The 24,430-nt window shown below is 42.1% G+C and overlaps 2 protein-coding genes across 3 annotated transcripts in view; one reads left to right on the forward strand and one right to left on the reverse strand.

Moving 5' to 3' along the window:
• Positions 1-14,617, reverse strand: part of hs6st3b (heparan sulfate 6-O-sulfotransferase 3b) — a 65,269-nt gene extending 50,652 nt beyond the window's left edge. Inside the window, exon 1 of the mRNA XM_030112835.1 lies at positions 13,712-14,617. Coding sequence (XP_029968695.1) covers positions 13,712-14,259 — 548 coding nt within the window. The 5' untranslated portion in view covers positions 14,260-14,617. The remainder of the gene's footprint in view (positions 1-13,711) is intronic.
• Positions 14,618-15,977: 1,360 nt separating this feature from the next.
• The window catches only part of uggt2 (UDP-glucose glycoprotein glucosyltransferase 2), a 36,082-nt gene continuing 27,629 nt past the window's right edge, over positions 15,978-24,430 (forward strand). For both annotated transcript variants that reach the window (XM_030112832.1, XM_030112833.1), the window contains exons 1-9: positions 15,978-16,037; positions 16,444-16,588; positions 17,975-18,057; positions 18,150-18,280; positions 19,744-19,856; positions 19,998-20,175; positions 23,707-23,803; positions 23,885-23,957; positions 24,102-24,202. In XM_030112832.1, coding sequence (XP_029968692.1) covers positions 16,464-16,588; positions 17,975-18,057; positions 18,150-18,280; positions 19,744-19,856; positions 19,998-20,175; positions 23,707-23,803; positions 23,885-23,957; positions 24,102-24,202 — 901 coding nt within the window. In that variant the 5' untranslated portion in view covers positions 15,978-16,037; positions 16,444-16,463. The remainder of the gene's footprint in view (positions 16,038-16,443; positions 16,589-17,974; positions 18,058-18,149; positions 18,281-19,743; positions 19,857-19,997; positions 20,176-23,706; positions 23,804-23,884; positions 23,958-24,101; positions 24,203-24,430) is intronic.

Raw genomic sequence — 24,430 nt, forward strand, 5'->3', positions numbered from 1 at the left:
AAACCATAGAAAATCTTTTATTGTGAAGTAAATGAAAATTTTTCCAGCATCATTAAGTTCTCATCTTCGTTTATAGCCTGTTTATTGTTTTATTTTGTATTCCCTATCTCCTCTTATTTCAGATTTCCTGACTTCCTGCCTCCTGTTCACTCTGTGCTGATTTTAGCAGCCCTGCCCTGATGTGTTTCACCTCCCCAGTGGAAGAAACCCTGTCTTTTTCAGTCGGTCGGCGCCGGACCGCCTTGTTTCACGTGATCCTGACAAGCGTTCTCCAGTGTGCTTTGCCTTCATGTTTTCCTACTTTTTGCTCGTTACCTCGTCTCTGCTCTCGTCTTCCCCCCCTGTACTTCCGCCTTGCTATCTGTTTGCCTGTGTATCGACCTTCTGCCTGTCTGACCTTCTTCTGGATTCTGTACAATAAACTGTTCTTATCTAAAGCCCTGTATGCGAATCTTCTTCTGCCAACACGCAGCTCCGTTTGCTTCGTCAGTGAAATCATTTTTATGTTTCCTGTCTGGGCATTTGCCATGGAGCGGAGATAGATTTTATTCCCACCATGTAAAAAAAAAAAAATTTTAAAAATGAAGAAGTAGGGAGCATATTATAGATTATAGTCATAGTCATAGTCGGAAAAATAACGTTTTCAGTTGATGATGCAAGCAATTGAGAGAGACTGTGCTTCCACATCAGACGCTTTCCTTGACAGACACGGACAAGTCAAAAAAGTATGTGTAAATGCTTTGGAATATCCGGAATATCCACCTCTTGCGGAGAAAATGGATGTGGTAGGACTCAGCAGCAGTGCTTTTTGTGGCGCGGGATGGATAGCGTGTAAGCGATGAGATTGGTTTCAGTGTTCCCGATGGACTGCAGCCTTTGGTGTTTGGTGATAAATGCCTCCTGTGTGGTAATACAGTGTGATTAACGGGCGCGGCCTAAAGCCTGAATCCCACACTGTACCTGAATCAATCATCTACATGGAAAGGCCACAGTCTTTGGCTGCAACAACCGCTAAGAGCTCGACTCACTCCTCGCTCACTGAGCAGAAACTCGGCGTGAGACGCAGTCGATAGTAACAGGAAGGCATGCTCACACACCCCGGGCAGGTACGAGTTTTTTCTTCTTCAAGTTGCATCTATGTGACCTACAACAATAAATGATCCCTGTAGGAATTAAATTCTACTCTTCTTTTAAAGTTAAAGCCCTGAATTGTGACATATTAAGTGCGTAATATTATTTAATGTCATGAGATCATGTTTAATTTGGAATAAATTTAATTCAGAAAAGTAGCCCCACTAGAAAAATCATAGTAAAACACAGCAACAGATGTGTGACAAGTCTTTTGTTTTACAGCTTTTAATATGCTTTCCAGTATAATTTGCTACTTTTTTAAAGGGGTGGTCTTTTGGATGCAGTAAAACCGCTCCACACAGAGTCTTTAATCATTTTAATGAAATATATCTGGAAATCTCAACAGTGTTGTCACCCAAACAGCCATCGCCCCACAGAATGAATACATCTGTCTCGTCTTGTTATGCAGAGGTGACAAGGTAAATTGAATTTACAAGAATAACTCGACATATGGCTCCTCGCTGAGCCGCGTATACGATCAGATTTGATATTACGACTGACATTAAAAAAGGGCTGCAGCAGCACTTTCAGAAAGAGCAGTGAAACCGTATCATTGGAGGGGAGATTATGGCACTAGCATAAGCAGTCAAATCAATCCCCGAGTATTTCTGTGCGAGTCGATGGAGGATCCAGGTTAGGCCTATTACTCATGTTGGCACCCTGCATTGCGTTGCCAAGCTTAAAACGACCCGGCAACTGCAGAGCACGCCTAAAGCTTTTCAACACATCCAAATTGTTTATTTCAATAAACTGGCTTCAGATATGTGGAAGCTGAATGCTAATTTCAATCTGTGACGGTGTGTATTCAATGTAGAAATGTTTAACAAGGACATAATACGCTGCACAAAGTGGAAATTAATCTGTGCTGTTCAAAAAGAGACACTGAAAGACGCTCCGTGCCGTCCCTCCCCTCGCGCCTCCTTGTAATTCACAGACATGGCCGGTGTGAGAAGTGAATGCCACCGATGTTAGGACAATTTCCTCTCACCGCACTTGAAGAAAAACAAATTCGCGGCTCCGATTCCAAACATGAGTGCGGCGTCGCGCACGGAATGACGAATGAAGCCGGGCCCCCTCTCTCTCCGCGGCGGGATGAGGATTGATGAGAAGTTAACTGATCCCTGGATTTGTGGGTGGGATTTAAAACTCTGTTTTGTGGCCATTCATCCGGCCTCTCCAGAGGACCGTCTCGCATTGAGGGACATCGGATTCCTATGATGAGGGTGATGCGCTGTATCGCGACACGTGCCGGGACATAATGCCATTTGTTCCACGCCGGCACTCTGTGATGCCGCAAGATGTTACTCCACTCTCCGGTCCTGTACTGTTGTTAGGACAGATTTCCAATGCATACTTATTACACTGTGGTCTGGGACCCAATTTATACTGCAATATTGTAGGTGGGTGTGAATAGAAATTGATCTAAAGGAGGAAATCCTCCTCCGGTGGGAAATAAAGTACTGTTCACTCACCGTAACACACAGCAAAACACATCAACTCAGGAGCTGCCGACCTTAATGCTCATTAAGAAATATTGAGGACGTTAAAAAGATAATACAGTTGTATGGCAGAGGGGACACAGACAAATGGGAATTTATCCAGGATTTCTTTAATGTAATGAATATGTAAAACTCCCCTCAGACCCTCTAATAGTATAAACATACACTCAACTTGTCCACAAAATGAGTGTCTACGAGTCGCTCCCTGTGCAGCTAATCGAAGATCAATCACAATTTTTGTGATATGAAACAGAAATCAGCCTATTTATAAATGCAGGAATTTAAAAAGGCAATCTGGGCCGCAATCTGCTCAAGCGATGATATTCAAATCCCTTTCGTAAGTCCGAGAGACGCCACATCCTGAAGACACTGCAGAGGAGAACAGCAGTAAACGTTACATGTAGTGTGGCCACTTCGCTTTTCCTCAGTTCACCGGATCGCCAGAAAACTCCTACAGCATCAAAAACACCGAGACCCTCATCCTGTTAGGTGGCACGCTCGTGCAGCGGAAGATTAGTCTCTGAAGGTGACCCGGCGTGCACTAACACTTTAAGTGTGCCAGGTGCTCAGTCAACCCCTGAATCCAAATTGGGGAGCGGTGGGAAGCGGGCGGCGTTCGCCGGCCTCCCCACAGCAGAGCATACCTGTCACCGGCTCGCCCCAGATAAGGACAGATGACCTTTCTCCGGGTTGTTATAATAAATCAACTCCAGAGGCGGTTATTCCTGGCGCAGTCCTCTCGTCCGGTCCTGCGGATATCAGTCGAGAAATAACGCGAGCGGGCACGGCTGCTGACACTCACCATGCCACGCTTTGATATGTCAGTCTGTTTAGCGAAGACACAAACTGTTCTCCCCGCTCTCTGTCTTCTGTTTCCTTTGCAGTGATTTATGGATGGAGAACAGAAGCGATGCTAAACAGGCATCAGTATGTACTGTATTTAGTTGCTGTTTAATGTGACTGCATTTTTAAACTGGTTTAAAGAGTCGAAAGACAGATATTTCTGCAAAAAATAGCACAAGCAGCGCCTTCAAAGCAGTATTCATGAACTTGCTGATCGGGCCACTTCTTATCAGCAAATACTAAAGAATTTATGGTAAAAATCTTGAAGTTTTGCACTATTACTGTTTTATGGACTGTTTATAGTACAGAACTAGAATGTTCTTTTCTCAATTAGGGGGAAAACAGAAGCAAAGTTAATTGCCCCTCTGATAATACGAGCATTTCAGCAGCTCGGCTTTGGAAATAGGCCTCGTGGGGACATTAAACATAGAATCTCTGAATCACTGCACCAGCTGACTCATTCTCACCACACTGATGACTACATTTTAACCAGATCAGGGCGAGGTGCTTTGTTTCTCTTCACTTTGCTTTAGTCCAGTGGGCGCTCTGCCTGCATGAGCCGACGCACGGCGGCGAGAGGTGACATCCGTGACAGCTGCTCGGGACGACGCAGACATACAGCAGCATGCTTCCATGCATATGTGCTGATATGAATCTCATTAGCCCACTAAAGCGTATGTGCAATATTCACATGTAACACACCTAAAGATATGAGGCAACAGTTGCAAGCTTTTCCACTTTTTAATGGTTTATCCCTGATTTTGTTTGCATTTCAGGAAATCGGTACATTTTGTTGATTGGAGTTCCTGAAAACAATGTCATCTTCTTAAAATATGCTTAATTTCTATCCACTCCTAACGAAAGAATTATGCAAATGGTGCTCCAGGACTTAATGAGTTAAAAAAAAAAAACCTTTGCATAATTTTCACATTGTGCCAGATAAATAAAGTACCTGGGTTCCGGTATAGCAAGGCTTTTTTCTTCCAACAGGAGGCTTTATGTATATATATATATATATATATATATATATATATATATATATATATATATATATATATATATATATATATATATATATATATATATATATATAGAACCAAGGCTCCTGTAGTAAGAGAGTCCTTTTCATCCACTTGACCAAACGCCACTTTTTAATCACATTATACGAGCTGAATCAGATGACTGGACATTCATATTTGCCGGACCAGCAAATATTTGACAGTGGCACCAGAAAATCTGCAAGTCTGCTTTGGCAAGCTGCACGGCTCTCATTACCTAGAGTGGCTTTTAGAGAGAGACACCGAGCCACATCTCAAACAGCTCAGCCAGATAGACAATGACAAATATCCATGACAACATTGTTTCTCAAATGCTAATATTGCAGTGGCCTAAAAGGACCTTTGTTATTCATTCGATTATTGAATCGATGTGTTGGGACAAGTCAGGCGTCCATGTTTAGTGCACGACGTATGAAGGAAAAAAACCAAAAAAAACCCACCCTCTGAGTTTCTCCTCACATCGTCTCATTTGAATTTTATTTGTCATGACGGTGAACAAGCGCTTGACATATGCTGCTGCACTCTCTGCAGAGGTAACACTTAATTATCAAACCAACTGGATTACTGCTCAGGCCTGCCAGCAATGACGACTTGAATTAATGGTACATAAAAAGCAATCTCCGCACCCTGGAAGACCAGGGCCTGCAAGGGCACTCACAGCTCCACACACTGTAAACATCCCGTCGTTTTGATGAGCACATTTCCTCCTACATTCTGAAGACGCGAGCGGAACGATAAATCCACTCAACTTTACCCACTCGGGTTCATCTGTGTGTCCGGAGGACGTACGTTTATACTACTGCTTCACAGTTTTCCTGCAATTTCACAGCAGGAATGTCTAAAAAGTGGATTTAAAATAAATAAATAATATTAATAATTTAATAAATTATTGCTTCAGTTTTGTTTTATTTGCAGTTTCCCTCTCACTTAACCAGAGGGGTCAAACATAAGGTCCATAGGTCAAAAAAGACGCGCCAGAGGTTTCAATCCGGTCTGCCAAATCAACATGCAAGTGGTAAAAATTTCAAAAGAAACATTGTTATATTTATTTTTTATAAACAAATTTCCAAAGAGACCAAAGACTCTCTGGGACCAAAGCTGAGATATCAGCATGAAAAAAGCCGTACTGTCAGGGTGAGTTTGTAAAAACAAGCATAGAACAGCTAGAAGAGAAGTTTTATAGACATTTCACTGTAATTCACACCAGATGGTTTCATTATAATCTGCTTTACATTGAGATTTGAAAATTTTTCCTGGGTTCATGTGTTGTTTTGGGGAAAATATAAACATTTTCATCATGTGTCAAACTTTAAAATTTTAATTTAGAGGCTATTAAGACAATGTTTTACTGGTCCGGCTCACACAGGATGAAACGGGGCTGTGTGTGGCCCCTGAGCTAAAATATGTTTGACACCCTTGAACTCAACTGTTCTAGAAACATGATGAGTGATAAACATTGAATATAAGTTCTTAAAAGAGTGGGAGGATGTCTTTACACTCATTCACAAATACATGTCGTATGGCACCGCTGGAATGTTGCATTTAGTCTTTTTTTTTTTCCAAAAAAGGGCACAATAACATTTAGTAGTACCCTCTAGTTGTTTCGATTATCATGATTTCTTATCATTAAAAAAAAAAAAAAAAAAAAAAAAGTTGGGAAAAGGCTTTCCCCTAACCTGCCCTCCCTCAAAGCTCTCTGCTGCCCCCACTGGAGGAACACCAAACTGTGAAAACCACTGCAATAATATAATACAACAGCCTTTTTTGTTATCTGCTGTGCCGCTGGTTCCAAGGTCACCGAAGAACTTTTGACACCAAGATAAGCAGCGGTAGATTGAACGCGGCGGCATTATTCACACCGAGTAAAACTGACCAGATATACCGGGGCGAGGGCGCGGAGCCTCGCTTCGAAAAAAATGCAAAATGCGACGTCTCTCTCTGCTCTCAAGTTCATTTGGGTCAGGTTGCTAATGACTCCCTCCCACATGCTGATTCAGGAAGATGCACAACATTGGTAGATGTCACAAGCAGGTAGTAGACAGAGTGAGACATGCACGGTTCACTGATCGGAGCTGTAAGTGGTAACGACCACGCAGTAATTGCAGCCCTCTCTGCATCACTTATTATGAATAAAATATGATGTGGGGTGTTATTCAGTCAAGGATTTGGGTATGTCATTGAGGTGCCATTCAAAGAATAACACTGGTTCTATGGACATCAAAAGAATGGTAGCATGTTATTGCTTATTTGACACTTTTTTGGGAAATATTCATGCAACTTGCAGGTATTTTAATAGTATTTCAGTGTATCGGGAGGTGAGACACACGCGGTTTTACCTGCTGATGAAGTAACATAAAGTAACTGATGAATAAAGTATGATTCCAGTCAAGCAGATGATTCCCATAAAGCAGCGAGGCTCGTCTCTCATTGGCAGCTCATTGAAACTTCAAGCTAGAGTAATCATTAATAGTAATAGTAGTGGCGTCTTTCCATCACCCTCCAACAGAATTACAGCTATTATACACCACAAAATAGAAATAAAGCAGAAAACGTCCAAACAAGACACGCTATCAGAGAATATAATCTCTGTTGTGCTGGATGCCAAAATCTTTGTTCTTTCTTTCTTTTTAATGCTGATACACAAAACTTTGAAGTCAGACTGGAAAATGTAAAAACCTTGAGGACACTGTGATCCAAACAACAGTTTCCAGAATCACAGCAGAGGACACTGCCACACAGCCACGTCTCCCTCTCTCTCTCTCTCTCTCTCTCTGTTTTATCAGGGCTCCACAGTCAGAGTATCTGTACTGTACTCGTGTTTTGACGTTGGTCTCTTTGTACTTCTGAACTGAGCATTCATTATGCATAAGCAACAAGAAGGCTGCTAATGAAGATTGTATAATTGATAAAAACTGCGACATCAGCATATGCATGAAATTATCATGAGGCCGCAGTTAAAGTGGGGGGGGGGAGATAAAGTAAGAGAGGAAAATAAGTCTGCACCCAAAGAGCAGTCTCCACAACAAAATGTGGATGTTTATGGCCTTTTTGCAGGCCGTGAGATAATATTCCTGTTTAATATGTGAGACGCTGAGCGGAGCTGAAGAGGAGAGTCGACGCACAAACGCACGCTTCGGTGTTGACATCCTGAGCTACACGCTCTGAAGCCTCCTCTCTCTGTGTTTCCCAAGCAAACGTACATTTCTAACAATATATTTAATGTGTTTTGAACGCAGCTACAGGCACAAAGACAAGGACAATCTGCTTGTTTGCGGCTCCTAACTAGAAACAGGAAGTTTGCACTCTGCTCACACTCCTCACAACATTTATTTTCTGATATGCAGCATCTTTCTTATTTTTCTTCGGGGTATTAGGTTTTGGTTGTGTCTTCTTTAATACTACTAGGAATACAGAGTCGTTTTTAGCTGCATACAAATGGGGGACAACACACAAATATTTTGGAGGGAATCTACATGCGGTGGATGTTGTCTTTGTACAAGACGTTATTTTGACACCGAGGGCATCCGACAGTTTTTCAAACACTAATATCAAATAAACCTTGGCAACAAGAAATGGTTTTAGGAGTAACAGCAAAACATCATTGGAATATTTTAAACAAGCCATCAAAAAATGTATTTACATGGTCCTTCGTGCGACTATTTATTCATGTTTTAACCACTTGCACCCATTCTACTGTTAGTATCTGGGGAGTGAGAAAGGTTCCACAAAATGTTTATTTCCTCTGAACACAGATGGAAAATACATTTTGCAAATTCAAAACTTAGGTTCTAACACTCACATACTGAACTCGTTTTATCACACTTAGATTAAAACTGATCTAATTTTAGATTTCACAGGTTTATGAATAAATATTTTGACCTGGAAACAAATGTCTGATCATTGTCCAACTGGAAAATTCCCATTGGGAAAAGGTAAAACTTCTGAGAGCTCCCAGAAAGTAAGGTTTGTAAAAGCAGCATTATTTTAATTAACTTGTAAAAAAAGCTTTCTGAAAGTTTTCCACAACAAATGATCTGCTGTGTTTTTCTTAAATATGACTGGATAAACTGAGTCTGTGTGGTAAAAGTGTTGTGATCGGTGCAGATTTAGCTCTGCGGTTAGTAACGTCTCCCGCCGATCGCGCTGTGATACTGCTGACCTGCTGGACGTGAGCCGCTGCGTTCAACCAAAGCCACGTGAAGTAATCAAAGAAAAAATGAATCTGCTTTCATGTGTGACAGGTTTAGAGCTCTGGTAATCCTGTGCGAAAACCAAACTTGGCCACTGCAGGAACAGATATAAAAAATCATAACCCTACTGGCAGAGATGATAACAAGTCTTTGAAGCAGTTGAAATGAATATGAATATCGAAAAAAAAAAAAAAAAAAAAAAAAGTGAATTCATGATTAATGAGTTGGCGGTGGACTGTGGTTGAACTCATCAAAGACCAGCATCAAAAATGTTCCATTAAAGTGAAACACTGTTGTGTTACAACAAAAGGACAAGGGCCACTATAAGCAAAGTTTAAATTAGTTCGCCACTAATTCAAAGGCCGACCATTAAATGTCACCCAAATACCACAAGAACCCACATTATGAGCGAAACCAGCGCCGCTGACAGGTCCTGTCTCCTCCGCGCTGCGAGACACACTGACACTGTCAACAACGGCGTCACATTATGCAGCGAGACGCTTGACCCTGATTTGTATTTCAGCAAAACATCTGGTTTTCCCTCCAGAGTCTGAATGTTTCACACTAAACACTTCTAGGAATTTATGTTTGCTGGTAGGAGAGTCCTGTATAGGATCTGTTAATAATAAATGATCCAAGGTCGAGTGTGGAGAAAAAAAAAAGTAGAAGATTCCATTCCCACGTTTTAAGTCTTGGATTTACCTGAAACATAGCGGCAGTCTGTGTTTGTTTAGATGAAAAATAATGTACATGAATGGGTGTTTCTGTGTTCTGGCTCAGCGACCTTGAATGTATACAGAAGATGTTGTTTTGATATTTCCCTGGTGAGTGTTAATAAATGATCATAGCTCTTCCTGTTGGCTTTTTTTCCAAATAGTGTGTGAAATAATGACTAAATACTTTGTTTTATCAGTTTTCTATATCATCTCTATTATCAATTCCTCCATCTGGATTCAACCTCTGCTGGAATCCGCACCGTGCTTTACAGTAAGAGTTCCTTAAAGACTTTATTTTGTCACGTATGAACAGAGCGGTGCTGTCTGCCCAGAAAGTTCTACTTCAGTTTCATCTGTCCAAAGAACAATACATCAAAAAGATTGAGGCTTATCTATGGCAGATTTGCAAACATTAGTCTTTCTTTTTTCTGCCTTTCCTCCAGTAGCAGTGTTTTTTCTGGGCTTTTGCCCATATATAAGCTCCTTGCTGGCTCGGAATATTTGCGCATCCTGAAATCACCATTTTAAACTGTTCTAGCTTGGAGTGAAACTTGTTAGATATGTAGTATTTTAAGTTTGTTTTCTGACAATTGACATCAATTTTTATGTACCTATATAGAGTTACACTGCAATATCATGACAGGTATTACAAGATATTTGTCAGTTTTTTTACTCGAGATGTTTCAATTCCTTAAACATTCTGTTTTTGCTACAGTAAAGAATTACATATAAAGAACTTGTTTAAATTAAGACTATTGTTCGCTGAACAATGAATAATAAGGAGAACGGACAAGCCCAACAAGCCTCAATCCTGAGAATATCTCATTATGAGGTGACAGTGCCAACCACTACACCAATTTATGGCCCTCTATCAGTGTACGATTTCTCAAAATCTGTGACATATTTTGACAATAAAGTGCCCATTTGGCTGCTGCCTTCTCCAGAGGGTCGCCACAGCAGGTCATTGCAAATTGGACTGTATTTGAGTAGATTTACAGCATATCCCTTACTGATTTGTTTTCTTGGGGATTTGAACACATTCAGGGTCAACATTTCACTTAATTTCATAATAAACAACGTGGTGGTTATAGTGTATTTGTTTGGTTGATTTGTTCACATTACTGAACGAATCACAGACTGCATTCTTAAACTTCAGAGGCTCCAGTAAAGAAACTTTGTACAGCAGTGTGATTTCTTTATGGATAATTGGATATCCCTTGTCAAGCATGTGTCTGACAGTAATTCATTCAAGGTCTCTGCTTTGTGCTTCATTGGAAAAACTTCAGGCTGCAGGTTTGATAATCAAATTTCCTCACTTCAGACCAATGATAGAGCTCTGTGGTTTATGTTGTTTATTTTTTACTCAGTGACAGACGTTCACATTTGGGGAAACGATCCTCCTAATATATTGCAGAGAAGAAGTAAAAGCTCTAATTTAGATTTCCATGAAAGGCAACATCAAACAGTTCTGCGAAACTAACTTAAAACCTTTTATTTCACAGGCTGCAGGAGACGGGATTTAGCCAGGCCCCGCTTTATCCGCTGCTATAAATTACGTCTTAAAAAATCAGCTCCCCGCTTTGTGCCCCATTGTCACACTGAATATATCTACATGAGTTACTCCAGACCAGAGAGCTAGATAATGAACATGTAACAATCAGAAATAATTCTAGCGGCGCTCCTCAGCACGGAGCACTGGAATCGCCTGAGAGGAAAACAACCCGCTCGACGAGCCAAATTCATGCAGCAGACAAGGTAATACCGCCATGCTCTCCACAAAGCAACTTAAGAGGACAGCACTTAGAGGGGATGTTTCTCCAAAAAGCCCCCGAAGAGAGGCAGCCTGCCTGCTTCACTTCTTCCCTGACTGACAGCACACTCCGGAGGAGCCACACCGCGGGACACGCACGCTGATCCGGTCTGACATGCCTGACCTTTTCCCGGGCCGCGCGGCCGGCGCACCGTGAAGCCCGCCCTGCCCGGCTGAAAAGGCCACGGCGGGCGGCGCGCCGTCGCGGACCCTCGTCGCGCCCCCCCCCCCCGGTGCCACCTCAAGATCTCTGTGTGGGACGGTGGAGAGACAGCCACTCAATCCGCAGAACAAGGCCAGGCCATCTGAGTCTGGCAGTGATACACAATCAGTATTCCCCCCCCCCCCCCCCCCCCCCCAAGCATCCTCAGGTTGAGTAGGTTTATTGCATTTTAATTCCAAACTATGTGTTTTTTTTCCCCCTCCTTTGACCATATACTGTTTAAAATATTTTAATGAAAGCATGGCTCATACACAAACTGATCATGAAGATAAGATTTGCATAATGCTGTTAGTCATCACACTTAGTGAATGTGCCTTCTGCAGTGGCTGGTTAGCGAGGGGGGGGGGGGGCTAACATAACGTGTCTGCCAACAGTCTCGGCTGAGGCGGAATAATCTCAGAATAGATGCTGCGGGAGCCCGCTAAAGAACAAGGGATGAGAGGATTGTAAGTGCAGAATAGATGCTGCAGCTGTGAAATGAAGAGCTGTCGCATCCAGCGAGCACTTCCCTGAGCAAAGAAAGCACTTGGCACAGCAGAAATAAATCATGTGCTTGTGTACTTGTATGATTATATTTTTCAAAATAGGGAAGGAATTTCTCTGCTGCTCTGAAATATAACTTAAAGCGCCAACATATTTTGTCAGGGCTCCTCCAAGCTGGTGTGTCGAAGTATTTTTGGAAGATTTATATCCAAGAGTTTAACTATTTGGGTGATCTGTTTATGGCTTGTATGTTTGTTTTACAGACAGAACTTTCATATATATGTCCATCAGGATGTCTATTCGTGCCACAACCATTGTCAGAGTTCACTTTGTTAATATTATGTTCTCCTATTGCATATGCAATTTAGCAGTTTTGCTCAATTTTCCAGCTTCACTGCTTAAATTTGAACTGTTATTGACTATCAGCAGAAGTCCACTGTTAGTCGACAGCTACTGCTACCACGGTTGATTTAATGATTCCCATTAGTCGTCCCAACCCTAGTTTTAATGAGTAGCCTGAGCCTTGAGACACCTTTAAAAACAGCCTTTCCAGAAACACGCACCAAGCAGAAAAACACACACCGATATTTCTGCAGAGGGAATAAAACATCGCCCGCTCAGTGGCGAGTCCATTGCAAAGTGATTACTTCACCGGCTGTGATGTTACATTAGTACTAACAGTCGCGGAAATCTTTTCTCCTCCAATTACAAGAGTAAACATGTCGAGGCAACGCGTTTGAAATTGAGCAGTTCTTTTCTCTTCCTCTCCAATAACGCCATCAGCCAAACACACATCTTGAGATAATTTGAACCGAGTTCCAAGGTAAGATTTGGCATGAAATGAGAAGCCTTTATGCGCTGCTTGAGCAGAGAGCTGCTTCTGTATGCCAACAACAAACACCTCAAAGGGAGTTTGACACATCGCACAAAGGCCAAGGATGCAGAGAGAGTTGTGCGTATTGATGCGTTTGAGTGCGGCGCAGCACAAGTTTCCCACCTTCTTTGAAACAGATGAATGCCCTCACTCGAAAGGATGAATATTCAGCAAACAAAGTCAGTGATTTATCCTCATGAACCAAGAATGTGTGCGCTTCAATACAAGTGTTTGTGCATTTTTCAGCGAGTCGTACGACAAGTGTTTTGACCCTGTGGCGCTCTGAAGAGCTTGCTGTGAAATTTGGGGCTGTGCACTTTTTAAACAAGATAATTTCCACAGTGACAGGGGTGGTTTCGGGACAAATGGGTAATGGCAGGGTTAGACAAAAACAACCGCACACAGCGGGACAGGAACGAGTTCATTGTGAATGGCACAAAAAGGCAAGCGCTGACAATTTGTGTGTCAGAAGGTCAAACACAGTGAGAGACTGTTTAACATGCCGGAACAGTTTTACTATAACACCATCTGCAGTTTAATGCACTCATGTGCACCCACTTACCACATATCTGGCTGGCTGCTTGCTGTCATTTGTGTGTGTTTTTCTGTATAATCAATGCCATTTAGCTTTATTGTGGGAAATTGCCGGGATTGTGTCTGCATTCTGTATTGTCCCTGACATGACAAATCCAAATCCCTCCAGGGGAGAGATGGTGAATCCCCAACCCTTTCACCGTTCAGTTTTATTCAAGACAATGGGCTTTTCACTTTGCATTAACACAAGAACAAAGTTGCATTTTGAATACCTCAGGGGACCCTGAGAGTTCTTCGTTTTTTTTTCTTTCTTAAGAGCATCCTGCAGACACAGACATTACAAGCATTACCTCTTATTCCTCTGGGCTTCCTTCTTGTCCATGATGACAGGCACACAGTTCGTCAGCTCGGTCCAGTCTGCGTGCAGCCCGCAGCTCCAGCCGGTGGAGAACCGGGAGAAGAGCCAGGACTCCTCCTTGCCCGGCCGGTGACACGTGCATTTCTTCTGGCCGGGCTTGCAGTCGCACGGCTGCTCCAAGCGAATATTCCTCACCAAGTGCCTCCCGAAAGTGGTCCCCCCGGTCTTCTGGATGTGCAGGAAGACGATCACGTCGTCGCCCTTGATGTTGAACTCCACATGCCTGTCCAGGTCTCTCTCGGTGAAGTTGAATTTGGACGGCAGTCTCGGGGGGCTGTCGTCCTCCAGGTCCTGGTCTCGGTAGAAGTCGTCGCTGTCCTGGTACGGGGTGGAAAGTAGACTCGCCCCGCTCAGTTTCTCCTCAGTCTTAAAGTGGCACGAATTGCTGCCGGCGGGACAGATGTACTGGTAGCCTATCATAACAAAAAGGACAGCCAGAATAGGAACCAAAATGAGTTTGCTGGATCTATCATCCATCATCTCGGGATAGTGTCTTCATTCCATTACTGTGAATAATAAGCAGCAGCCGCGGGCTCTCCGGAGATCAATATCCCCCCATGCCTCAGGCAGACTAAAGGTGCCTTTTTAAGTGCAACATGTTGTTCAAAGATCCAGGGACGCGGAATATGCACAAACAGGGAAGTCCGACGTGTGGGTTCTGGGATGCTGCGCGCCCGCCCGCACTGCATCGGAAATCTTGTTTGAATCCAGGAGTCGTGGCATTTAAATCTCTGGACGTCCAACTTCTGGAGGAGCCGGTGTGGAGGAGCTGCATCCGCGCCCGACGACTCCCATGCTCCGGCGTCAAGTTGAAAATAAGACAATCGAATAGAGTTTTTTGTTTGAGTTTTAGCCCCTCTTGGTTGTTTCTCCGGAATGCATCTTGTTAAAAATCACGTGGATCATTTCGCTGACTGACTTGCTCCTGCAGAATTGCCGCTCGATGCGCGCCGTCGGGCTGGATCCTCCTGCATCCTGCACGGACTGAGACAGTCTGAAGCACTCAGCTCCTCACAGGATGCTGCTGCTGCTGCTGCTGCTGCTGCATCCCACTACACAAATATGCGCTCTGCTCTCGATGCGGTTGGGCTGGGAAAACTCCACATCCCGTCCAGTCCATCCCATAATCTTGTTTAACGCAGTGCAAAGCCCGCACGGACAGTGAGCTGAGACAACAACGAGATCTGACCACATATAAATACACAATCAGCTTCAACTTTTCTGAAGTGCATCTATCCGAATGTGACCTTTCAAGATAGAAAACGGCTCAACTCTGAGATATTAGAATATTTTTTAATGTCACTTGCAAAACTTATCTCAATTTTGCCTTTTTGCCTTCTATCTATCTATCTATCTATCTATCTATCTATCTATCTATCTATCTATCTATAAATGGAGAAAAGATGTACGTGCTATTGTGAAGATTATCCTATAATTGGGCTTATAAAAGTCGAACTCTCCCGATTTCACCATCAACAAACATGCGGTTATCCTTGAGTAGTCATTAGTAGCGTTAATTAGCTGGTAATTGCAAAATATAACACACTGAAAGAAACGAATCAAAGAATTGCACATATTCAGAATAATGAAAAAAGGACATTTTGTTGCTTGGCAGGGCCAAAAACTGTAACTTTTACAATGTTATTAAACTTTTTAAGCACTTTTAACTCTCTAACAACTTGTTCGTGTTTTAGTGTTTTGTTACAAAAGTGTTATTTTTATTGTTGTTGCTACTGATTAAGACGATTATGATGATGCCATCATAATGTCATAGTTATATTTCAAGTTTCGTATACACACGCGCACGCAAACACACACACGCACGCACGCACGCACACACACACACACACACACACACACACACACACACACGCACACACGCACACACACGTAATCGCTCATTACGCGGCGCCATATGCACAGCACGCTGTAGTGTTCTGAAGGAAACTGTTCGAGCAGCAGCTTCTGCCACTTTAGCTGTCTACCGCAGTGCCAGAAGTATTCCTGCCTCGATCGGCTAGCTTAATTTAATTAAGGACTTATTTCAATCCGTGATGTCCATACAAGCAGAGTGAGAAATATTTTCGGGACTCTGTGAAATCCAGCGATTCATTTAATTCTCTGTATTTAAGCCAGACAAACATAACGGTCTGCGGGAGCCACCTACACCGGCACCTTGGCGGCTGCCTGCTAGCTTCCCAAAATACCAAAGTGAAGTCCTTTGCTGTGTATGGAAACGGGTCAGCATCACTAACGGGGTGAGAGCTTTATTATTGGTAACACCGTCAACTGTAATAAAACGTGTGCGTGTAACAAGTCATGCTTATGAACAGTTTAACAACATCGCTGTTTTATATTTATTTTAAATTCAGGGCCATTTACTTAAAGGCTGCAGCTAATCTATGAACTTCGGTGTGTTGCGCGTGACCCTTCTTAAAAAACAGCCGTGATTTTAATAACGAGCGCGCAAACAAACAGCTATAATGCGGCTGATATCTTCCATTATCGGTACGTTTATGGGTTTATATTTTTAAACGTGTGTAGGTACACCGGTTTTGTGTTTGACAGAAGAAGTTCCAGTACATACGTGGCACTGAGTGGCACCTCCGAGGGCAGCAGAGCTGAGCTGGTGGTCTCCCTCTCTCTGTCCCTCTGTCTCTGAAGGTACATGATCCGGGGTGATAATGAGGAGCGGTATAGTGCTGTCACTGCTGCTGCTCAACATACATCACGCCATGTCTGCACCCAAAGGCGTCGCTGCCAGTCTGAAAGCCAAGTGGAGCATGACGCCTTTCCTCCTGGAGACCAGGTACGGTCATTTACAGTGAGGCTGCATGTACCATTCATACGGATCTGTCATAATAAAACTGGACCAGCACCAGGATCAGCTCAAACACCCCCCAGAATTCCCCTTATATTTAATATTTCTGTCAATTATGAAACTTCAGATACATTTTCATCTTACGTTGAAAACAAACTGAGATGATTAATTATCCACCAATAATTGAATAAAATGTTTATTGATCAACTCATCATTTAAGTCCTGTTTAATTAATCATCCAAGTTAAACTTTTTCCTGAAGTTCACTGAAGATCTTCAGAATAGTTTGTTGTGGGTTCAGGCAGGCCTTTCTGTCTGGAGTTTGCATGTTCTTCTGTGTGGATTGGTTTCCTTCCACAGTCCAAAAGCATGCATATCAGCTTAATTGGTGACTCTAAATTGATCTCTGTATTTCTCTGTGGTTGTCCTGTGATGGACTGGCAAACTGTCCATGTGTACCCTGCCCTCTTCACCACCCTGAACACAGGACAAAGTGGTATAGAAGATGAATGGATAAAGAGGCTATTTAAAACTTCCACTGTGAAATGACTATGTTTATATATTATATTATTATTATTATTTTATATATGTGTATTTTTCATTGTTTCAGTTTTGTGAATTCTCTGGATGAGCCTGACACTATATGCCTTAATTTGAGCCCAGGGTTCAGCATAATCAGCATCTGGGGGTCACAGTCACTGTGACTTCACACAAAACTTTATCCTCCCATCTGGCTCTATCACTGTCGGTTATTCTAAGTGTGGATGTCACAACACTGTTCATAACTCAAGCAGTCAATACGTTTTGTTTTCTACAAGTTGCCAATGTGCGTTGATGTGAACACATTATGTTTCAAGATCCTTAGAGATAATTTCCTCACTTACAAGAACATTTTGAACCCAAAATGTTTGCACTTGCAATAACTGAATTCTTTCTCCCTGATATTGTTTTTTTTGGGGGTGAAGACTCATGCATCCCAGCATGAGAGCAACAATAACAGAAACCGATTATCCGATGACCACTGCATTAAAATATAATGAACTTTTTGTAAACAGTGGCCGAAGATTATTTAGTATTTATAACAATGATTTTCAAGTATTGCACCACTAATGAATGACTTTGCAGCAAAGTTGTTTTCACAGACATTTTGCCCATCGACCTCTGATTTATTTAGCTGAAGTGATTACATTGTAATTTTAGTCAGAACCCGCTGGCTGTGCATCTTGTATAAAGTGTAATTATGCTTTTTGTGGACATAGAATGCACAATTATTTTCACAAAAAAGTCTGGGAATATAATGTGGTCTGAAAGTAACTCGAGTGAGAAGAGAACAAGGCTCATGCTGTGCTTACTGAATTTCATCTTCTGTTCACAGCGAGTTTATTGCAGAAGATCGGAATGAGAAATTCTGGCAGTTTGTTGACACTGTGAAAGAACTCACTGTGTACAAGCATGGAGGTATGTTTTTTTTTTTTTTTTTTTTTTTTTTTTTTTACATTGAAATGGTGAAACTGCAGAAATGAAAACTTTTCTTTTTTTAAATCTTACAGAGTCTGTGCGCTCGTACTACAACCTGGTCATTAAGAAGGCTGGACAGTTTCTCACAGATCTTCAGCTTAATCTTCTCAAATTTGCTCTGTCTCTCCGATCGTACTCGCCAGCTGTTCATGCTGCCCAGCAGGTATGTTGTCAACAAGCATGAATTCGACTACTGTGAAACCTTCCTAAAAGCAGGCCGAGAATGCAATCGCTCTTTTTTTAAGGTGCCAACATTGTCTCTTTAATTTTAGCCCCAGATGCTCTGCAGGTTTCACTTGCACTTCTTCCTCAACTACTTTATCACGTTCTCAAAGTGACTGTGTTTCTTAATGGCTACTTTCCAGCTGAAACACTTTCTCATGAGGTTCTCACAGGATTTAAAATGTTGAGTATCGTTATTTCAGACCTCTGCAAATAGGTGCTTAAATGTTTTCATGATTCAAATGATTCCATATTCAGTCAACATTTTTTAATATTCATACTCGGTAAGCTTTAAATCAAGCTTAAAAAGAGATGAAAATGCATAAATTCATGTCTTTTCACTTGTGGCGTACAGGTGCGACTCGTAGAGTATCATCCTTGTAGGAACTGATACTACGGGGTAGTTTAAGGTGCCACAATTCTTCCGAATGGCTCAGGCAGACATTAGAGAGGAAACAATATCCTGCTCATGCCAGAAGAAAAGGGGGCAAAAATTCATGATGACAAGTTGAGGCAAACATGGGCAGAGAGCACAGGAAGGAGACGGGCACAGAAAATCTGCAGTAGATGTTGTACGTGCCTAAGTTACAGCAGTGGCAGGAAAAAAGAAAATCTGCCTATAGTGAGCAAACCTGAGATGTGATGTGAATCCAATGCTGCGACGAGAAAAGAGGATTTTTAATGGACTTTATACTTACTTGAGTTTTTCTTTTTTGTAAAATTATGCGTTAGATTACACTGAGTTTTTTATTCCGAGTGAATGTTTATCCGTCGTAAGTTTTCACTGCTAGCCAAGTCAGTGCTGGATTTACTTTGAAGTAAATACATGCAAGAGTAAGTCAAGAATGAAGTAAGAACAGCCTCAGTGTACTGGGAGACGAAAATTTCTCAGCAGTTTGATTGTCTTGATTCTGGTAATTACAAGGATAAATTTCATCCTGCTGACAGGGATGCACGGCTTGATAAATTTCTCTCATTTGACAATGTGTTTAACATTTGAGTGAGTAATGGCCTTTTGCGGGAGAAATGAAGTGTTGTGCTGCACGGTGTAAATTGGCGTGGTGATTAAAGTTGCTCTTCGGCGCGCAGTTTAAGACTTACATGCTCTAAACTTATTCTGATAGTAATATAAGAAACACATCTGGAGAACATGCCGATGAGATTAATCAGCTCGGCCAGGCTGTTGGAGAAGGGCGAAAAGGTGACGATGAACTCAGTAATTATAGACTCTCTGTTAGGCTATTCTTTGACGCAAATGACGCCACGTGGCCGTGATCACATGCATTTTTTAAACCGACGTAGCCACATGGGGACAGAAGTGCCAGGCAGTATGAGATCTGTGATGTACACACTGCGTGTGTGTGTTTTTCCAATGCATTCCCCTTCTTCCCCGGTTCTTCACAGATCGCCAGCGATGAGCCTCCGCCTGAGGCTTGCCCTGCCTTTGTCTCCATCCATGGTCAGCATAGCTGCAGCACCAAGGACATTAAGAAGCTCCTGAAGGCAGCTGCAGGCAGGTAACATGGAATGACACTCTTCCTCCCTCTGTGGACTCACAGAATCCACCAACATGTTTTTGGGCTTAAAGTTTGGATTATTTGATACGTTCAGTGGTTAATTTTTCAAGTGATTTTGATTTTTTTTTTTTTTTTTTTCAGGTCAAAACCATATTTATATAAAAACGACCACACATATCCAGGGGCCAATAAAACGGACGTGCCAGTCGTGATCCTTTACGCTGAAATTGGAACCAAGAAATTCACCTCTTTCCATAAAGTGCTGTCGGAGAAGGCCGAGCAGGGTACAGTTACCTATGTGCTGCGGCATTTCGTGGCGGTAAGACTCTCTTGCACACGTTTCTCACTGCATTTCACTTAGTAATGTGTTTTTTTTTTAATGTTTTTATTTCACTTATTTTACATAGAAACTAATACTGTTAAATGACCTGCTGACAGAAAGCGTATAATCAAAAAATGGCTGAATGGAATTATACATTCTGACTCTCAATTGTTTCTTTATCATCCATTGAAGAAGAAATAAAATTATATTTGAAAGATTCAGTCAACAGGAAATCTCATTCCAAAGTTTATTTCTTCATATTCTCAGAGCATCTTGACACTGTAGGTCTTCTCGGTTTTCTTCATGGTTTTTAGGGTTACAGATATTCTTGGTGAAGCCACAGGGTCCACATCCCTCCATCACTCCGCTCTGCAGTAACACAATAGTAGTGCTTTTCCCGGTACAACGTTTCCTAAACTCTGACTGATTTTCTTTGTGTTGCCAGATGGTAGAGTAAAATTTCTAACAGGTTTTTTTGGAAATTACTTTGCGGATTGAAATAAAATGAAAGAGTTTGCATTTCCAGTGCCGGCTGTGTGGCTCAGATGTGTCTGCCCACCTCTCGGTCTGTCTGTGCCGAGGTGCTGAGCATTGAAAGTTTAACCAATTACATGGTCAAGCTCTTAAAGGCAGCGTTTTTTTTTTTTTTTTCAGCTACTGCTCTAAAATTGTGATTGTATCTTTTAAATACCTTTTAGTGCAGTCTTAACTTGATCTAAAAGTTGCAATAACTAGGTTTCATGTTGATTTAAGTTCATGTTCTTTTAGTAGTGATAATATGTTTCTTTACAGAGAAGTCACTACATTTTTATTCTTCCATCTTGAGCTGAAAAGTTTGGGGAAATCTCTGTTGCGCTGAATTATTGGTTTTAAACTTTAAACTTCGATTGAACAGACTGTCTTATCATTTTGCATATGATTACTTGAGATCGGTATGAGCAGTGCCGCCTCTCCTTGGACTATTCACTCTCGGTTAATAAGACCTCGAGCTGAAACTCTGTTTACCTTGTCTCTCCCCACTTTCATCTTCAACCCTGCTGTCAACAGAAAATTTTAAACATCTCGTTGATATATTGCTGTTAATTTAAAGCAAAGCCATTGATTTTTACAAAAAAAGAAGACGAAGAAGAAAAAAAAAATCAATGTTTAATTTTACATATTTTCTTTAACTCTACTGAACAGAATTTATTACTGACCAGAGTTTGAGCAAAGAATTAACAGATGCCTCAAACACCAGAGATGCCTTTAAGAGCCTGAAAGGTGCCTTTCTTTGAGACGCGTGGAAGAAAAGCGGAGTGTGGGCGTGAAAGTCTTCTGATTGTGCTCGTGAAAGACTGAGGTGGTGCTTTCAGTCGGGCTGACATTAGTGTCAAGGTTGAATGTCAGTGAATCTGCCGGTGTATGTGGCCGTCCCTGCACTTTTTGTTCCCACTGATAGAGTGTTCCATCCTGTCTTACTTTCACCGACTGTAAAAATAACTGGAAAAATAACTCGTGTTAACGTCTGTTTTCAGACACGCATAGTCAAGTGAGAGATTGGAGGAAAAATACACATAAATACAGATAAATATGGACTCGAAGATGAAAACAGTTACACGATTACGGATTCCTGATGTCTGTATTTCTGAGTGAAGACTGGGTCAGCTGTTCTCCGCAGTATCTCAGCTGCTCTAAACACTGTGCTCTTCTGGACTGAGGCTTCACATGTTGTTCCTGGGATCTGCGGTCGCCGTTCTCATAGTTTAGTAACTTGGATGTTTCCTGTTGGATAGTGGCTCCAGCGCTCTCTTGTCTCCCTCTTTTCGTTTGGTATATCGTCTCAGGATGGTGGACTTGGGGTGAACACCTCTGAACTTTCTTCAGCTTATGATCCCAGCTGGGTATCTGATGGCTGGCAGTGTGTTCATGTTGATGGCCTGAACCTTGCTCTTCAGCTGACTTCATAGGACTTGCCTTTTATGGAGGTAGTTGTCTTGGAGATCCCCTATGTTGCTCTCTGGCCGGTCCAGCACTTCAGTTCTGCTCATTCTCTCTATGATGCCATCAGGCCGCACTTTTCTAACCGCGATGACATCCCTGTGTTAGTACTATAGATCCTGATTGGCTGATTGTCTACTCTCTTAGACCAGAGACTCAGGTCGGACTTGAGAATTGCAGCGACTTTAGACTTGGACTTGACTCGAAGAGTCATGTCAGCCGTATTATAATGACAGGTCTTTATTTAAAGGTGCTGTAGGCAGGATTCCGCATCTCTGCCATCTTGCTTGGGGTTACCTAAGCAAGATGGCGATTTGACCCATCTAAGATGGCGATTTGAAACCCAGCACAGCCAATCCTGTCCTGTTTTCTCTGACATCACGCCCTCACGCAAGTTAAGCCCCTCCCACAAGAACGTGCGACGAACGCCCCTCGACCAATCACGGTTAGAGCCTCATGGGCTCTTCTGATTGGTCAAAGATACCTGGAGCGGTCGAAATTCCTTTTCAGCTCAGAACAGAGACAGATGGAAACGCTGCGCCCTCGCAGTAGTGCAATTATGCTACACTCCTAAAGGATTATCAATGGATACTCTAACATTTAATCCAAAGAAAACATAGAAAAATTAGAATTGACTAGCAAAATCCTGCCTACAGCACCTTTAAATTGTGACACGTGAGTCATTTTTATTCTCATAGCCTCGTTCACCTTTGATGCGATGACGTGAGCGGGTTTCAGGTCAAGGTTAAACAAAGCCGTTGTCATGGCACCCGCTCAGTCACACGGCGGTTCACTGCTGCTACACACGTGCAACAGCCCGCATTCACAGGTAGAAGAAGTGAATGCGGTCACAGCATGAGTCAGCCAAGAATTATTCCCTTTGCTTACAAAAAACTTAAAGTGGTTAACAAAAAATTGCATGTAAAGTCTTCATGTATTTATTTTATTTGACCTTTCTCAACACACCTGAGTGGCCCACACTTTGGAAATCGAGACAAGGGGGTCTAAAGGAGGTTGAGCCTCCACTTGACTCCTAGAGTTCTCCAGCTGCTGTTCTTCCCTTGAAGCTTTCTCTCGCCCCCTATGGGAATCACTCACCACACCTTGAGAACCTCTGCTTCTGAGCGTTTCTGCAACCTCATGAAGTTGTCCGTAGTGATTTGGCTTGTGTACTGGTGTCTCTCTCTGCTGCAGACAGTTTGCAGTTTAGCAGTGACTTTTACCCCTCTGAAAGTGAGCTGTTGTTTTGTCGAAGCATTTCTGTTTTCATGGCGGCAGCCACGATAGAAAACCAGAAGAATTGAATTCATCAGAAAGATGAACCCAAGCTGAAAGCTACCAGGTTTCCACATGGTCCATTATAGTTTATGATTATTAGGATGAATATCTGTTTACATACATCAGCACAGACACTTGGGGGTCGGTGAAATAGCCTCGGTTTAAAAGCTATAAACATGATTTTTTAATAACGCATTTTCTCCAACAATGCACACATCTGAAGAAGCAGCGCTGTTTTACACTGAGGCGTTTCTCTGCTTCTTATTGCTGCAGAATCCAAAGCCTCAAAAGATGCTTTTATCGGGGTACGGTGTGGAGCTGGCAATCAAAAGCACGGAATATAAAGCTGTGGATGATACCAAAGTAAAAGGTCAGCTGGTGACTTATCAAACATTAGAAGATGGATCTCGCTGCATCCGAGGCGGCTAAATGTGGATCTTTTCCTTTGTAGATTCAAAGAGTGCAACACATGCTGAGGAGGATGATAACGATGAAGTCCAAGGATTCTTTTTCGGAACATTAAAGTAAGAGACAACAGTGTTTAACATACTAATTGCCGCAAAGATGTTTTGGTTTATTCTCTCTCCAGTTATTCCTGCTGGCCACTCCTCGTTGATTAAAAGATGAAAGAAACTTGAATTGCGTCTTTTTATGTTGTCTCTTTGAAGGAAATCTCACCCTGAACTCCAGGAGCAGCTTGTCGAGCTTCACAAACATCTCTTGGAGAGCACCAACGACATGGCCCCTTTGAAGGTGTGGGAGATGCAAGGTATCAATTTTACATTCTACATTTATTGTATTGTCACTAATAATTCTATTATTTTTCTTTAATGGGAAACTGGAAGAGTGTCTGTTTATCTCACACATACTTTTAAATAATGCATCAATGAACTAGTCTTTCACATCTGTCCAATAAAAACAGTGATTCTGACTTTGTATGAAAAATAAAAAACAACTTGAGAAATTTTAATCATATAGTGTCACGTATTTCATTATG

This window comes from Salarias fasciatus, chromosome 16 (genome assembly GCF_902148845.1).
Source record: "Salarias fasciatus chromosome 16, fSalaFa1.1, whole genome shotgun sequence".
Taxonomy (NCBI): domain Eukaryota; kingdom Metazoa; phylum Chordata; class Actinopteri; order Blenniiformes; family Blenniidae; genus Salarias; species Salarias fasciatus.